At 38.8% G+C, this 16,621-nt stretch overlaps 3 protein-coding genes across 6 annotated transcripts; 2 read left to right on the top strand and 1 right to left on the bottom strand.

Annotated features, from left to right (window-relative positions):
* Positions 1–106: 106 nt before the first annotated feature.
* ndufaf1 (NADH:ubiquinone oxidoreductase complex assembly factor 1) lies at positions 107–3,184 on the top strand. 2 transcript variants are annotated; one of them, XM_084913869.1, is made up of 5 exons: positions 107–398; positions 1,149–1,685; positions 1,881–2,066; positions 2,184–2,258; positions 2,370–3,184. In XM_084913869.1, exons 2-5 carry the CDS (start codon positions 1,173–1,175, stop codon positions 2,508–2,510), a joined length of 915 nt encoding a protein of 304 aa, XP_084769995.1. In that variant the 5' UTR covers positions 107–398; positions 1,149–1,172; the 3' UTR covers positions 2,511–3,184. The 2 variants fall into 2 exon arrangements, with proteins under 2 accessions (XP_084769995.1, XP_084769994.1); XM_084913868.1 differs by having other exon boundaries at positions 1,146–1,685.
* Positions 2,813–16,247, bottom strand: nusap1 (nucleolar and spindle associated protein 1). Of its 2 annotated transcripts, XM_084913867.1 has the most exons (12): positions 6,131–6,316; positions 5,905–5,973; positions 5,629–5,820; positions 5,308–5,491; positions 5,120–5,215; positions 4,503–4,615; positions 4,360–4,410; positions 4,102–4,268; positions 3,599–3,762; positions 3,367–3,483; positions 3,175–3,277; positions 2,813–3,092 (listed from the first exon to the last, which is right to left on the bottom strand). In XM_084913867.1, exons 1-12 carry the CDS (start codon positions 6,203–6,205, stop codon positions 3,005–3,007), a joined length of 1,419 nt encoding a protein of 472 aa, XP_084769993.1. In that variant the 5' UTR covers positions 6,206–6,316; the 3' UTR covers positions 2,813–3,004. The 2 variants fall into 2 exon arrangements, 1 of the variants encoding a protein (XP_084769993.1); XR_014798508.1 differs by lacking the exons at positions 2,813–3,092; positions 3,175–3,277; positions 3,367–3,483; ... (6 more) ...; positions 5,629–5,820; positions 6,131–6,316 and adding exons at positions 6,669–15,082; positions 15,917–16,247 and having other exon boundaries at positions 5,959–5,973.
* Positions 6,501–10,119, top strand: oip5 (opa interacting protein 5). 2 transcript variants are annotated; one of them, XM_084913870.1, is made up of 5 exons: positions 6,501–6,808; positions 8,147–8,213; positions 8,349–8,471; positions 8,772–8,853; positions 9,056–10,119. In XM_084913870.1, the coding sequence occupies exons 1-5, from the start codon at positions 6,634–6,636 to the stop codon at positions 9,146–9,148; spliced, it is 540 nt and encodes a 179-aa protein (XP_084769996.1). In that variant the 5' UTR covers positions 6,501–6,633; the 3' UTR covers positions 9,149–10,119. The 2 variants fall into 2 exon arrangements, with proteins under 2 accessions (XP_084769996.1, XP_084769997.1); XM_084913871.1 differs by having other exon boundaries at positions 8,772–8,842; positions 9,056–9,160.
* Positions 16,248–16,621: the final 374 nt, after the last annotated feature.

The raw sequence follows: 16,621 nt of genomic DNA, 5'->3' as shown, positions 1-16,621 counted from the left end.
TGTTTAAGTGAGATATAACAAAAATTTCTGTTCTTGGTCCCTGTGTATTAAATACGAAGCTTCAACTAAAGAACATACTGCAGAAACGGAACCGCTGGATATAAAAGCATATACAGTTAGCAGAGAGAGGAACCATATATGAGTACAGGAGTCAGGACAGTAATCTTTGATGCACGGAAGCTGTGTTGAGTGATTACCTTGTGGCTCATTCAGTGACATTTCTGGTCGAAGGTTTGCTGAAGGAATTTCAGTCGTGTTGGGTTACCTATTTTTACTAGGACAGCGTACACCAGCAGTCTATATATTATTTTGTTCCTCATAGCATAGTGTATGATGAAACCTAACCCAAACAAGCCCTGATGTATCTACGAGACATTTGCTTCTACATCGTGGTCAAGGTAAATGTAAACAGTTTACACTGTGTTAAGTTATTAACTGTAGTTTACGTCATGTAATTTTTTCCACGAAGTAAACAGTTTCAATCATTCCAGTATGGTTAAGCTTTTGATTAATTTGTGTGTTTAGACAAATATAGTTCGAAATGTATCTGACAGTCATTCTAAACGAATAGCACACAATCAATTTTAATTCTAAGGACTTAGAGGTAACAGTCTTTATTCACCAACTGTGTAGACAGAAAAAAGTAAGTAAACCTCCTCATGACCTCTCCCGAAACAACTTGGAGTCAGGTGATTGAATTAAGAAATGAGAGTGGGATTATAGAAATGCCCCTCCCTAATTTAGTAAGTGTCTTGGGTTGAATTTCTCTGTCTTTAATGTTTTCCCTGTTGTGAATAATTTTTCGCGTTGTAAAACCCTTCCAGAAACCTCTTTATGATCTTTGCTAATGTCATTTTTCATCAGCATTGTGTTTACACACATGTGAATGCTCCAGACCAGCAAACTGCCAAAACTTCTGCTCACACTTGCCGATATGTGAGCAAGTGTGAAAATGGGTTTATACGTAAAGAAAACCCATGAACACATAATTCAAACAAGAAACCTTTCATTTTTCTTCATAAATATAGTTGTTTGAAGTGGGACATTTTAAATGTTTAAAGTGTGTCAGGCCATTATTTTGTTTTTGAGAAACATATTCTTGTTTATATTCATTTGACTCTGTTACTCTGTGTTCTGTATCTCAGCAGTGAAACCTGCAGATCAGCGTTGAAATGTCCCTGCCGAGGATCACACACCTCCCTTCTGGGAGGCTGCTGAGCACCATCCTCCACCACCAGCCGCTTCTCCCCTCCATCATTCCTCTCACTGTGCCCAAAAGAGCTGTGATCCAGGGTGAATACAGACGACCCGGCCAGCCCAAAAAGACCAAGTTTGCCTGGCAAAAGATTAACTTTAATTTCTCAAAAGGTTTGGAGGGGATAAAGAAGCATTTCACACTCCTAAAAAAGGAGTTTACCGACCGCTGGGTTGGCCCTGAGGGTAAACCGATTGTTGAGCACATGCTGGAGCAGAACAGAGTTGTATGGGAGTTCAGAGGTCCAGAGAGCCTGAGGGAGTGGACGGTGTCCTCTGATCGTGAGATTGGAGGCCATAGTGAAGCTTACCTGAAGCTGGGAAGGAACAATAATACCTGTTTTCTGTACGGGACACTGAGCTCTACTCCCCCACGAGATGGAGAAACACGCTACAGTGGATACTGCACTATGCGCTCAAAGCAGCCTCTGGTTAGTGTTAGCTGCTGAATACCATGTTTTTGTTGAATTCAGTAGCGCAGAGAGAGATTAGTCTCCCTCCAGTGATTACTTTTCTTTTAGAACATAATATAGGATGGATGCAGAGGGGAGGAGGGGGTTCCCCATTGCAGTTTATCAATGAAAGTTTATGTAAATGCCAATTTCCAAGTCTTTTGTGTCTTCTAGGCTTCCTTTGATAGAAAAAAACACCATGATTGGAGCAGTTTTAACACTCTGCAATTACGTGTACGTGGTGATGGTCGCCCATGGATGATTAACGTCTCAGCAGAAACGTACTTCTCTCACCAGAAGGATGACATATACTGTTATTTCCTATATACCAGAGGAGGACCCTACTGGCAGGATGTTAAGGTGAAGTTTGTTTGTTTTTTTAAAGTAAAATTATTTTTAAAAAATCTATAGGTCTGTTTAAGAGGCATGATAGTATCAAATATGTTGATCAGCCTGACTTCAAATGTTCTTCTGCAGATACCTTTTTCTAAGTTCTTCCTTACACATCGAGGGAGGGTACAAGATGACCAGCATCCTGTCTGGCTGGACAAGGTAGTGCAAAGAAAAATTCCCTCACAAAGTGATGATAAAACTGATGTCTCATTACCCTAATCCCTTTTTAGCTTGTGGCCTTCACATTGTTTTTTGTATTTCTATTTACAGGTTAACACCATTGGGTTTACTTTAGGAGACAAAGCTGATGGCCCATTCCAGCTTGAAATTGATTTCATTGGTGTTTGCAAAGATTATGCACACACAGAGGAGTTTGCCTATGAAGCATACAAGAGGAACCCAGAAGTCTAAGAACGGTTAATGCTGCAGTCAGACTGTTGGGAAAAATCTGAACTTATATTGACACCATTTCTGTAATGTCATTACAGATTTCAAACTATTAATATTTAATGACTCGTGTAGACTGTTTATTATTAAATGTTGTATTAAATACCACAAGAGAACAAATGAAAAAAGACAAGATCTTGGGTCAATAACTCTTTTATGAGTGCCTCAATTCTAGCAAAAAGTAATAAAGCAAATGAAATTTTTAATTAGTTTCAAAATGCAGCAAAACAGGACAGACTTCAATCACATCAAAATATTCTTTTAAAAAAAAAAAAAAGGGATTAGTTGGAGCTAAAAGTGTTTAAAAGACATGCAGGATTTGAACCTCAAAAACGCTGGACAGTACAGAGCTTCGACTTTTCTATAGGGGCTACAAAATGCTGAAACTGAAGCTGCAGACAATGAAATATTTACACTTCAACAGGCTGTACAAACGGCCACAAGCAGACGCAATATTTTTATGCCATGACAAGGCCTCTTCTTGCCCCAAGCATACTTTCTTTCTTCTGCTTCCGATCTTGTATCTGCTTTGCTCTCCTGCCCTGCCTAAAATAAGATTAAAGATATTCAGAGATGTTGCATGAGCAAACTGCAATGGGAGAATTTTCAGCGTCAATTAAAAACCTACCTTGACTGGACTTTGTGCTGTTTGTAAGCTTCCTGGTGCGGATTTGAGACAGACTTGTTCATGGCCGTGTTTTCTTTGACATCTTCAAATGGCTTCAGTTTACCTATGTATAAAATAAAAAAACTCAATGCTACATCTTGTCCAATCAAATGGTGTTTCACACGAACAGGGAAAATGAGAACATTTTTATACCTTTATGAGGCTTGTAGGTGAGGGGACGTGACAGACTCGCCTTCAGATCAAAGCTGGGTTTCTTGTTTGTGCCAGGCGTTGTTGAAGTGCTTGTGTTGCCAGTGAAAACAAATGGTCCTTTCAGAGGGGGGAAAAAAAAAAAACAAAAAAAACAAAAAACAAAAACATAATCATCTACTGTTTAGAAACATACTTCAAATATATAATTCCAAGGGTTGAAAGGCCAAAGTACCTGGAGTTTTTGTTGCAGAGAACGATGCAGTTTTGAAACTGCTGGGCTTTAATCCATTGGCGGTCTGTTTCTGCGGGGTGCTGGAAGCCACGCAGGGTGACATGCGTGCAGGTGTCTTCACCAGTGACCTTTTATATTCATTGTCATGAGTAGCTTCTGAGAACCTGTATGAAGACAGTTCTCATTAAAGCATTACATTTAATACAAAACTTAAATTTGAATGTTTCCACTTTGCAATACCACTTAATGTTTATTTTGGAATATCCACTCTTGAATTCAGGTTTATCCTTTAGAATGAACCATTATTTCACAAGTGTTTGCAAACAGAGACTGCATGGCTAAGTCATAAGTTTTATACACCTGTGCGAATGTGATTGATAACTAATGAGAAGATTAAAAGACTATGGCTTAGTACTTTTGTCCATTTAAAAGACATATTAGATCCCGAAGAAATTCATTAGATTTGTTGTATCAAAAGGCCAGAGGACAAAACGGTGACTCACCGAACATTGATCCTGCGAGTAGAAAGAACAGACGGCCTGAAGGAGGTGACCTCCTTTGCAAGAGGTTTTTTGGTGGCTGAAAGCAAAGTGTGCCTGCGGTTTTCTCCACCTGGTGTCTTGTTCACTGGGGCAGGGCTGAACATGGAAGCACGAGTTGCATTTGCCCTCTGTGGGATTATATACATGTGTCATTAGTGTGCTTCAGAAGTAATCGATATATACATCAAATGTGGGTGACCAGTAAATGGTGGTGCTTACCACTTGAGCTTTGCCATCAACTTGCAGCAGTTTAGTTTTGTTGGACAGACTCTACAGGTAAAAAAAATAAAAATAAGATAAAGTTCAAGTAAAAGTTACACTTAATTTTTCCTGAATAAAAATAAGCCAAGATGATTTGGCACCTTTAATTCCTTCACTGAATTTCTGTACGTCTCCATCTGTTTAGTCTTCCGCTGAACATAGGAATCGATGGACTCCATCTTGTTGAAATGAGCCTCATGAAGTTTTTTGAAATCTGGATAAACAAATAAAATGTATAACATATTCAAAGATTTATTTTATTTATTTATTTTTATTTGGGGGGGGGGGGGGGGGTAGTTTTTTTCTTTAAAAATTGATTAAGGTTTTATTTACTCAAGCAAAATAGTTGTGCATCTATAGAAAACAGGAAAATGTACACATTTCTCTGAAATAAAGTAAGATAGTCGAGTCTCTGCTATGTACAGCAGAGCCTAAGGAGCTTGGAAAGAAAAGCGTCTGGATTTCTTTGAGTTGCTTGAAGACGTTCCCCCTCCCTCTCATCTGAGAAGCTTCTTCAGTTCTAAGGATGAACGTCTTCAAGTAACTCAAAGAAGTCCAGACGCTTTTCTTTCCAAGCTCCTTAGTCTACAATGACCTGGATGACTGAGAACCTTCACAGACATATAGCAGAGACTCCAAAAAAGCTTTTGCTGAATCAGGCACAAAAAGAACCATATCATTGAAAGAGAAACAAAAAAAGTTAAGAAAAAAAACTTACTGGGGGTAACAGGCTTCAACAAAGGCTTACTCTTCTGCTGGAGTCGAGGAATTCTACCAGCTTTTGCCACTTTTGGTGCCTTTTCTGGACACAGACCTTTAAAGGTAAAATTTGTGCAAAAGTCAATGATCTTAAAGTCCAAGGAAGAAAACATAAATGTGTATCAGCTTTTATCAACTATTGCTAACCTGTTTCAGCAGTCACTGGTGCTTCATCCTTAATGGCAGGCTGTAGCTGCTGCTCCTCATGGTCAGCAGTCTGGATCTTTTTAGGAGGCTCATTTTTTTCTTTATCGTTTGTAGAGGACAGCTTTCTCTTCTTACCACCCCTGGCATTGCAAGGTGCAGTAAGTGCATCAACTTCAGTGTCACCCTTAAAAAGAAAAATAAGCATAAAGGTTTTAAACCTCCAGAATGCAAAGAACTTAAACAGCTGCAAAGCAACCCTATGCACAGGGATATAGAGTGCTTCAAATGTATTTATGTTGAATACAGTGTAATGTATAATACCTTTGCAGCAACTGGAGGCATCTTGGCATCGCTTTTAGTCAGTGTCGCAGTATCAGAGATTTTTCTCTTGTTACCCTTTCCTTTACCTCGACGTGTGTTCACAAACCCAGTAGTGCTGGAAACTTCTTCCTTGCAAGATGAATCCAGGACAACCTCAGATTTCTCCTGAGCTTCATCATTAATATCGTGCTCCTGGAATAGTCATAAATGCATTAGCGCTGTGCACATGAGATGCTGACAACAAAGCCAATACATTACAAAACAGCAGTAAGTTACCTGCTCCTTCGCCTCTTTGTTCTTTTCTTCTTGATAATGCTGATTTATGGCCTTCAGAAGTTTGTCGGCCTAATGTTGCCGAAAAAAACCGGGGGAAAATGCATTTGAGTGTAGTCTGCCCAACACACGTTGACGTTAGAGAACAGCCAGCTACCGTTAGCGAATACAAGGTAAGTCTACCATAACCCCGCTAGAAGCAAATTTTTAAAAAGTACCGCTTTCTTACCTTCATGTTCGCCTTGAGTCCCAGCTCCTTAGCGAGACTTCGCAATTCTGTATATTTCATAGAGTCCAAATCCATGCCGGTATGACAGTTTATTTCGCTTTTTTTAAGAAAAAAAATCCGCGCACAAGTCGGTGTTTCTCAAACGGCGTCGGTTAAAACTAGCCTCCGATTCAAAACACAGAAGCGCGACACATTTGATTGGCTCTTCACTCTAACCGGATATGCCTCACAGCCAATCAGAACATCCGTGCATTTTCGGGATTTTTTTTTTTTATCCCCCATGCTTATTTTTTCTTTCTAAAATCGTATTTTTTTAATAGAAATGTTATACATCTAAAATATTAAAATTTAATCAGCCACAATTTTTTTTGTTAAACTTGTATAAAAGTGTTATTCGGTATCTTGCACGTTTCTTTGTAGGGCCGTGGTTACGCTGAGGGCGTGCTTTCCTCTGTTGTTCAAATTCGCGAGGAGGGCAAGTTGCTGGCTAGGCACCGTGAAACATGGAATTTAACGACAGCTTTTTAATTAAACACACCGATGACTTAAAGCTGCCGGTCACAGGAACAGTGCACAGACAGCAGATGACTCTCCACTGTCAGCAGTGCAACGCCGTCCTGGCGGACTCCACAGGCGTCTGTGGAGAGATGAAAAGCATGGACTCGCTTATGTGCTCAAGTAAGTACACTTCATTTCTAAAAGCTTGTTCGCTGAGGCGTTGGGCTTGTGTTAAATGTAGTATCAGTTTACAGTGCTAACTAAACTCATAGTAGATGGATTTTGACTTGTTTTTATGGCGACTGTCAATGAGATGATAAATACATTATTCAATAGCAATATGGTAGTATGCCTGGTGATAGATGCCTTTCCTGTAGCTGCAAAGCTGAATCAGTCTTTTAGAGAGACTACCTATTCAGCGCAGTGGTGGATTATCAATGATGGATAAGTTTCATCACAATATCCTCAAAGTTTCCAATTTACAGCCAGTTACAGAGTCAGCCTTCATAATCAGTTTATTCAGTCTTCTCCCCCAGCAGAGTTCAGCCTACTGTTGATGTGGACACCCAGGTACCTGTACTCATCCACCACCTCAAAAGGAACCTTCTGAACTAGATCACATTCCCTCTGGTCTTATTCATATTCAGAAGCAGATGAATCCTCCCAGGCCATGACACAAAATCATCCACTAGTGCTCTCTACTCCCCATCCTGCCTCTAAAATCAAACCGTTGCATACTCATTAGAGTATTTCTGTAGGTGCCACAACCCAGAGCTAAACTCCTCAGTGTCTTAGGTGTGCAAGGTGAACAACAATGGAGATTGCAGAGTCCCCTGCAGAGCTCCTGAACTGAACATCACCAAACACACGGAGTACTTCCCCAGTCTCATATGCTGTGACCTGTCTGTCAGTGGATGTGTTTCCTGACATTTCCTGTAGATTCTCTCTCAGTAGCAGCAGATGAAATTGTGTTAAATGCACTTGCGAAATCAAAGAAGGTAATCCTCACTGTGCAGCCATTACTGTCTAGATGGCAGTAAGCTCCCTGCAGGATGTAGGTGATTGCTTCCACATTTGTTCTGTGTGCAAACTGCTGAGGGTCAAGAGATGATTTCGCCTGTGGTCTCAGCTGGGCCAAGATTAGTATCTACAGTACATTTGTCACATGCCGTGAGGGCAGCTGTTTGATAATCGTTAAGCTTTGGCGGTGTTGACTTCTTTGGTACTACTTGGGCCAGCGCACTTGCTCTGGTGTAGTTTCTTCTGCTGTCTGTTTGGGAGTGGAGGGGATGGAATAGCCTGCCTGTAGTCCTGTCCTCAACACCATTGAACACTTGTGGGATCAACTGGGACGTGCTGTTCGTGCCAGAGTGACAAAAACAACCACATTTGCTCCCTAATGCTCTTTTAATGTCTGTTTTTTCAGGGGTACTATACTTAAACTCCACTGATGATTTTCAAAAGTTTTATGCCAATATAATATTTCTACCTAATGTCTTTCTACCTAATTTTCTTTAGGAGTAACCAACGATGTAGTCATTAGTGACAAGATGGAGTCAGAACATAAAGGGGAAATGACTAATTGGTGAGTAGGGTTAAGCTGCAGCGTTTATTGACCTTGTAGAGGAAATTTGTTTTGTACCACAAAGCATTGTCATGGGCACAGCTTAGACTTTAGTGGTATAGACAGGTTGTTAATGAATGTCTTGATCACTCCCAGCATCTACAGCTCTTTAAAATGCCGTGGCTGCCGCTGTGCTCTGGGGAAAGTCATTCACTCAGCACCCTCACGTTTGGCTCTGATTCGGTCCATCTTTCTCCTCTACAAAGCAAACATCAACTGGTAAGCCCTCCGGTTTCTACTAACCACACGACCATATTGACTACTTGTGTACATGTTTGTCTGGGGAGGGTAGAATAAACATGTGGCTTATGAACTTTCTTTGTTCACTTCATATTGTGAGCTCAGGTCAGAGATGAAACAAACCCTGTATATGTTGTACACTTGATGAGTAGGTTTAACTATTCACTTTATAAATAAGTGTGTGGTAATTATATTTTTCATTCTTTAATGGAAACCATTTCATTGAAGTTATTTTTTGCATCCCTCGATCTTCAAGAACTTGCTTAATTCTCTCTGCAGTTACATCCTCAACAGCAGCTCCCTGGTGAAGGCATCCACACTCACATTTGATCAGAAGCCGCTCAGACAAAGTATGAATGAGGTGGGACACTGAAATAATAATATCATGTCGGAGCAAGAGAACCAATTTTACTTTTTTCCATTGGGTTTTATTGTGGTTCATCAGTGCTCACACTCACTTCACAATAGAAGAAATTAGTGCATAAAGCAATCCAGTTAGGAATGAAATCAATTATAATTGCCTCTGCTGAGCAAATAAATGTGTTACTTGCTTTCCGTTGCAGGTGAGACAACAGTTTGAAGCACAGCTGGAACAGATGTCACGCATTAAGAACAGACTGGTAGACAGAAGAGTTACCAGTAATATGGTCAACTAGTGTACACAGGACACCCAGCTCGACCTGGGATTAGGGAAAATATGTTCTTCAGTCTGCTGCGTACTGTAGATGGTTTTTGGTGATGGTGTCATTTATGCGCCTCCATATGCTTGTAAAGAAAATTATATCACTAATAATGGATTAGAGCTGAAATGTGTTTGTTCCATTGGAAAATAAAGGGATGATCAGTGAACGCTAATATGTCAGATTGTATGTAAACAATGGATGCAGCTCCAGCATTCAAGAGTGTGAATACTTAAACCTGACACAGACCTGCATTCTTTAGAAGGACCAGCAGAGGGCGCCTCCTCATTAAAAAATCAATTCTTAAGGTAAAGCTGGAAAAACCCTCCCGCTTCTTTGATCTGCCACTTTCCTGTTGAGTTTATGGCCTTGGTCACTATTTTTATGTCTTACTGAATACAGCATGATTGTTTTATTTTGTAAATTATGGCCCCACTTAGGCTATAAGGATACAAAACAAAATGGTATGCTTTATGATAGGCTAGTTGCTACTGTGTGACCATGAAGTGTCCTTGGTTAATCAGTCAGATTCACCCCTCCCTTCTGATGTGTTGCTTGCTGACCAGAATGCTTCAGAACTGGACCTCACTGTGCCAACATCCATCTTTTATATACAGTCTATGTTGACAGCTACTAAGTGAAATTACTTTTTATTATTCATTTTCTTAATTGTTGTAGGTTAAATCAGGGCATTGTTGTGAAATATAAATGTCATTCCACCTGTATTGTTACTTTGGTTCAAAACATTGTTGCTGGTACCCTCACAAGGTATTTGTCTAAAATGGCAGAATGCAGATATTAACAATTGTTACAGATGATGGCAACAATTGTTGACACAGCTTCTCAGATCCCTTCTCTGCTGCTGATAATGACTTCTTGCCAACGTTTGAGATGTATGGTCAATGTTCAGTCACACTCAGTTCAGTTCAATTAAAATGTCAAAGTAATCTTGATTTACTGTAGTTTGTTTGTAATGGACAGCATGCACTCAGTGGCCACTTCATTAAGTACATCTTGCCAGTACTGTTTTTGCCTTCTGATCTACTCTAACCTCCTAGGACCTGGCGTCCACATATGTGGACATCACATTTTAGGTTATTTAGACCAAAATACTCAATTTTGCTCTACATGGGCCTGATATCCACTTACGAGGACATTATACTGCTACTGTTATATCAAAATTTTAAACGAATATCTTCATATGTGGCTCTTATTTTTCTTAAAAACAAAAATAAGGTAAAAAATAAAATAAAATCTGGTAATTCTTTGTTTTTACATTCATCTGGCCCCAATCAGCCCAAATATCAAAGAGAAATTAAAAATGCATGACGTGGAAGAGTTCGGGTCTTAGGAGGTTAATTCTTCATGGCACAGATTCAACAAGATGTTTGAAACATTTCTCAGGGATATTGGTCGATTTAGATGATAGCATCACACAGTTACTGCACATCCATGTTGTGGATGACCTGTTTCACCACATTCTAAAGGTGCTGTATTGGATTGAGATCTGGTGACTGTGGAGGCCACTTGTGGCCACCACTACCAGTCTGAACCTTTGATTATGAAAGTGAGATCGATCCATACTTGCATATTGTTTATGCCAAATTCTGACCCTACCATCCTCTTGCTCGTAACTTTCTGTTGTTCAGTTTTTGTAGCCTGAGTTTCCCATTCTTAGCTTTGCCTTAATTTTCTTATGCTTGCGTAATGACAATAAGACAATCCCCTCTTACTGAGAGGAGTGGCACCTGCTGCGATCATCTCTATCTTCTTCAAGGCTGGACATATTGTGTTTTAAGACATGTTTTTCTGCATAGCTTGAATGGGTGCATAACTGCTAATTTAAATTATTATTGTTGACAGCAGTTTCTGCCATACTCATTCAAACAACCATGTCACATTCAGTGTCAGTAAATTACTTTTTCTCCCCACTCTGATGCTCGGTTTGAACTTCAGCAGATCATCTCAACAACAAACACATCCCTCAATGCTTTGAATTGCTGCCATGTGATCGACTGCTTAGATAATTCTATTAAAAAGCAGTTGAACCTAATAAAGTGGCCAGTGAGTGTATATCTCATGTATTTGCTGTAAATGCTATTTTGTTAATAAAGTTAATTGTTCCCACGATTTTAGGATCAACAGTTCAGCGAGAGCAAAGGTGGTTTTGTTCCTGCTTACAATCTTCAAACCAAGCTAGAATTAGGTTCAAATCTTCCTTCAGTAATCATTTTCTGGTGTGTAACCAGCCTCAGAGTGGTATTAAGGACAACAAACTTTTGGTTTGTTGGTTCGTGTTATATGGCATTCAAACTGTAGTCGACACCCAAAAATTTAATTGGCACCATGCTGCGTTTTATTGCTGAACTTCTGATACAGATTCTTTTTTCTTTTTAAAGTTAATACAAAACCAGACAAGAGGCTCACACATAACAAGCATGCCCATTTCCTCCCTCTGGAGTGCATAGTTTCTACACAGTCCACATCCTCTGTGGAAAAGTTGATCAACAAAGTGATGTCGTTAATCTTACCTAAGCTCTTGATATATATATATTTTTTAATGGGAACAAAGGTTGATTTGTTTTTCAGCTGCACTGTGGCTACACTGTCAGGTCATATTTGACACAATGGAGAACTACTCTGTTCTTTACTGTATCAAACTAGCAGGTAGTCTGTAAAACTGTTGAAGCTTTTTCAATGTGCTCGCCGTTGTGTCAAACAAGTCCTGACAGAACATCCAAAATGAACATTTCAGTTTCCTAATTACACTCATTCACATTACAAAGTTGGATTATTGCATGCAATACAAATCATTCATTATTCTGCTAAGACATGCATATTTTTTAAACCCATATATTAATGTTGCTAGATGTCTACTTGCTTATAAATTTTTGATTACAAATTCCAAGAAAGAGCATTACAGGGTTGTTAGAACAAAGTATCCAAGACAGGGTGGAGATGATGACGGTGCAAGTCAGTACATAGAGAGAGAAAGTGCTTTTCAAACAAGTGTCAAGTTCGTTCAGTGAGGCCTTTACAGTTACAGAATTACTTCAATATTTATTTCTAAATAAGAAGTGGGCTTTGAATGGATGTAAAAATGCTACGATTGAAGTTTAAAGCATCTCTCGTGTACTGATGTAATAACATGATGCTACAGCTGTTCTAGAATACACTTTGTTCTGCAGAAAATATCCTAAGCTTTCAGTGATAAATCCATAACTCCCCAATGAAAGAAGTGTCTAATTGACTGCATGAGCAAAAAATAAATAAAATAAAAACGGGTGGATATAACCCTTTCCATGTGATGCTACAGAAACCTTTAAAACACTTTCACCCGGGCACTAAACTCATGCATTATTGTAGGTTATTGCTTCTAAAACTCTAATCAAATACAATTTTATGGATTAAAATATAATGCTCTGAATCCCAAAACTATGAGGTAATATATACAATGTGATGTCACTGAGAGATCATTATTCTAGGACTAAAAGTCAATTTCGGATCCTTACCAATCAGATCCAAATCTAGGATTAAATTTAATCTCATTCCCAATAGAACATTTCTTCGTCACCATCACACGTGAGACTTGGGAGATTTTTGGCTTTTGCATATTAACTAATTCTTTTAATGCTTTATAGTGCATAAATAAAAGAAATTACTTATTTTAAGCATATATGCTATAGTAAATGACTTGTTTAAATACTTAACTTACCCTGATTGTGCCTTACATTAGTTGTATTTCGATTGCACAAACTAGCCACGTGATGAAAATGAGATTTTGCAGTAGAGTTTAGAGTAAAGCTGTGTCTCTATGCAGTGTATTTAACTGTACCTAAGTCTACCACCCTTTAACTTCGCTGAAATAGTTTCCAAAGTTTGGCGCTCCAGCTTAGCCTAGAAATCGATTTCACTATTCCTCATGAAGCAAGCATCACTACTGGTCATGCACGGCTACTATAATGTTGGCACCACAGTCCCGCTAAATAAGCTAATGCACATGAGTCTATACATATCTTAATGGAAGACATTGGTGATTTTGTTGCTTTCAAACAACTTGTCACTTGTTTATACAATATACAGTTTGGTCAACAACATGACAGTTAGGATCAAATATTGCACAAATCCCGGTAAAATGTGATTTTTTTTCCTTTGAAAAATCACAAAAGTGAACAAAAGAAAGAAAATGCACAGAAGCAGCATGCATTCACTTGAGGAACAATTATGCATTTCATTAGATCACGTTACCATTATCACGAGAAGCTCTGACCAGCCTACTCTTTGCCACTTGTTTATGCTTTCAAATACATGCCTGAATGCAGTTTAGATGCATGAACATCAACTGAGCTGCGAAGAATTTTTTTGTTCGGCTGATCCTAAAGAAACACCATAATGTCCGACAGACCAAGATGAGCTATCTACCTAAAGAAAAAGCTACACTAGATTAAAATAAACAAGCAGGACTTTGTTTGATTCCATTGGGTGGATCTCTAAATTAAATGTAAATCTTCTTCTAGGAGTAATTTCACTAATCCTAAAAAACAGCATTTTGTTTTTAAATGAAATGGGTTTCTCTGAAATCTGAGATAATTACCTGGGTAATTCAGTGGGAAACTGTCATTTTCTTCCTCAAGTGACTGCATTTTACTTCTGTTAAAATAAAAAAATAAAGAAAAAGAAAAATGAGACCAGGTTTTTGGGTGAGATAAAGCATGTTTGATAAAGCAAATCTGATTGCATCTTCTCACAATTCCTTAAAAGAAATCAAAACTGAAAATCTATCTCAACCTGAATGTCCCATTATACACGCCCTACATGCAGGAGGGGGGAAAAAAAACCTCCCAGCAATTTACATGGGAAAAAACTAAATAAAAACATGTTAAATTGAAAATTTAAATTGAAAATTTAAATTGAAAGAGACCAGATGAAGGGAAACTGAATCAGAATGCTTCAGGAGACAAATCTGAAATAATACAAGTTGCCAGATTTTTACGTAAAGGACTCAACATTAAAAGGAAAACTTCCCAATTTTATCTCTATGTGCTATTTGTAAAGAAACACCTGCCGACCTGACAAAGGAGAGCACAATACAATGCAAAACAGATGCATAGGAGACCACAGTTTGAGTGGTTCAGTGGTTTTTTGTTTTTGTTTTACCCAAAATGAGTGACAGTGTGCATCGTGTGCTTGTGTGCTGCTCAGTCTTCTCCCATTTACAACCTCACTTTTTGACCCCCAGAAACAAAACTAATCATCCAACATTATACAACTTTCTGTGGCACTTGACAGCCTTTTAGCTAATTCACCACTCTCCTCGTCCATGCTGTTGGACTTCCCATGGCAATGAGGTAGAGCAAAAAACAAAACATTAACACACCCAATGAGTCTAATGAAAATCACAGGCCTTGATCTTTGCTACAGTATCTTGTGTCTTTTGCTATGTTTCCCAGAAAATTGGGAGCAGGTACTTTGTTCTTTATCAAACTGTTTTTTGTAACTGTGGTGAAGTAATTTTTTCCTTTCTTACTATTTGGGAAGTAGAGACTATGTTTACATGCAGCCTGACGAGAATGTCTCAAGTATTTCTAAAGGACTTTCAGGCAGACAAAATAATACTAGGCTGCATGTAGACATAAGCAGTGTGCATCATGCAAGTCCGACCGCCCAAAATTTCAACAGATGGTGTTCACTGATGATCCGTGGGATGCTGTAGAGGAGAGGTGGTTAATGTCCCAGCAGGAAGGAGAGCACCAGTGTCCCAGAAGCCCAAATGAGGTCATCTTGATAGTGTCCGTTTACCTCCAAATGTCTTGGTGGTGGCGGATGTTACATGTTGGTGTTGCTGGGGTTAATTTGCAAAGCAATATCACTTGCAGAGGATTCATGACTCCATTAAATGACGGTTTATTCCTAAAATAACAATTCACATGTTACCTTCATAGAAGAAATATGACCATTATTCATAATTATACTCAGCACATTCTCTCATTGCATTTGGAACAATTAGATATGCAGTGATGTACAAAAATCTTAAGCCATTCTTGATTTCTTTATATTTTATCTCAGCAAATGGTAAATATTCAATATTGAAGTAAATTCAAAGCTCTTCTTTGGATGTTCACTGCCTTTGTTTCGTTCTGTCCCAAAATGATATCTCAATATTCAATTTAATCTTTTTTTTTCTAAGCTGTCTGTTATGTGTAAACAGAAGAACACAGGTCATCCCTTGAGCTAAGTGCCTTTTTTGTGCTTCAATGACGAGGTGATTATTAAGTGGCTTAACAAATAAATAAAATATCATGACTGGATTGAAAATGAGTGAAAAAGCAGCCAATGGGGGGGGGGGGAGAAAGCCTGAAGCCACTTTGAAAAATAATAATAATTTAGGTTGACTCCGTGGAAAAAAATTCATAGAAATGAAGGGTGGCTCAAGAGTTTTACACAGTACTGCATAATGAATGCATTATATAATGCTGCAATCGATTCTGCTCCTTAAGTTAATTTATTCGATTACGAATCATTTCAGCTTTAAACAGAGATTACAGTAGAATCTTATGGTGCTTAATGGACACAGTGTCATTTAATGCAGACAAACATAATTTTCGATGGTGTGACTTTCGGTTAATGTACAGACGACTCCTTAAAATAACTCAACACAACGTAGAAGTCCGCTGGCATGCAATTGTCATCAGTTTTCAAAAAGTGAAGACAGAGGTTTAAGTAAAAGCTGACCGAAGCACTGACCTTGATGCGAGTTGGACCGAAAGGATGCAGAGATATTTCCTCTGTGGTCTGAGCTGCAGTTGCACACAATGGTAAACAAAAGCCGTGGAGAGGAGAGGGGGTTTCTTCCGCTACCAGGACACATTTAGGACTCCCAAACGAACGACTGTCTGATTTATCTTACTAAGAGAAACCGCAGCGGCGAAGAAATAAAGTTCTGGACCCTCTTCTTTCCCCGGTTACCACAAACGAGGAGAGAAGAAGGTCCTGTCGTCCTGTTCTCCCGAACACCTCCGCTCTACGCCATTTTCGCTCCGCTACTACGAGCTAAAGGGAAAAGGATTGCGCTGGATGGCTGTCAATCAACATTAAACCCGCCCCGGAAGTTGTTCTTCTTGTGTCCTGAACATGGAACGCTTCACTGCCGCTAACTGGGTCACCCAAAAAACTTGAAAATAATCCACACAAACAATGATAAAAAATGGTTGTGTGAATTACATTTGCCCCAAAGACAAAATACTAAAATTCAAACCTATTTAATATAACAAATAATTAACACAGAAAAAGGGATATGCTGTTAATCTTTGGAAAGTACCAAACTCACAAATTTATTTACTCTAGTTTTTCACAACGTTTAAAAAGGAAACTGCGTATTACATTAAAACCATATCTGAATTCAAAAATAATAAATCTCAGTATATTTCTTATTTATTTTATTGCTATCGC

This window comes from Perissodus microlepis, chromosome 19 (assembly GCF_051167445.1).
Source record: "Perissodus microlepis isolate ML-2025 ecotype Zambia chromosome 19, ASM5116744v1, whole genome shotgun sequence".
NCBI classification, from domain to species: domain Eukaryota; kingdom Metazoa; phylum Chordata; class Actinopteri; order Cichliformes; family Cichlidae; genus Perissodus; species Perissodus microlepis.
The sequence above is the reverse complement of the archived record's forward strand: the minus strand, read 5'-3'. Positions and strand labels throughout refer to the sequence as shown.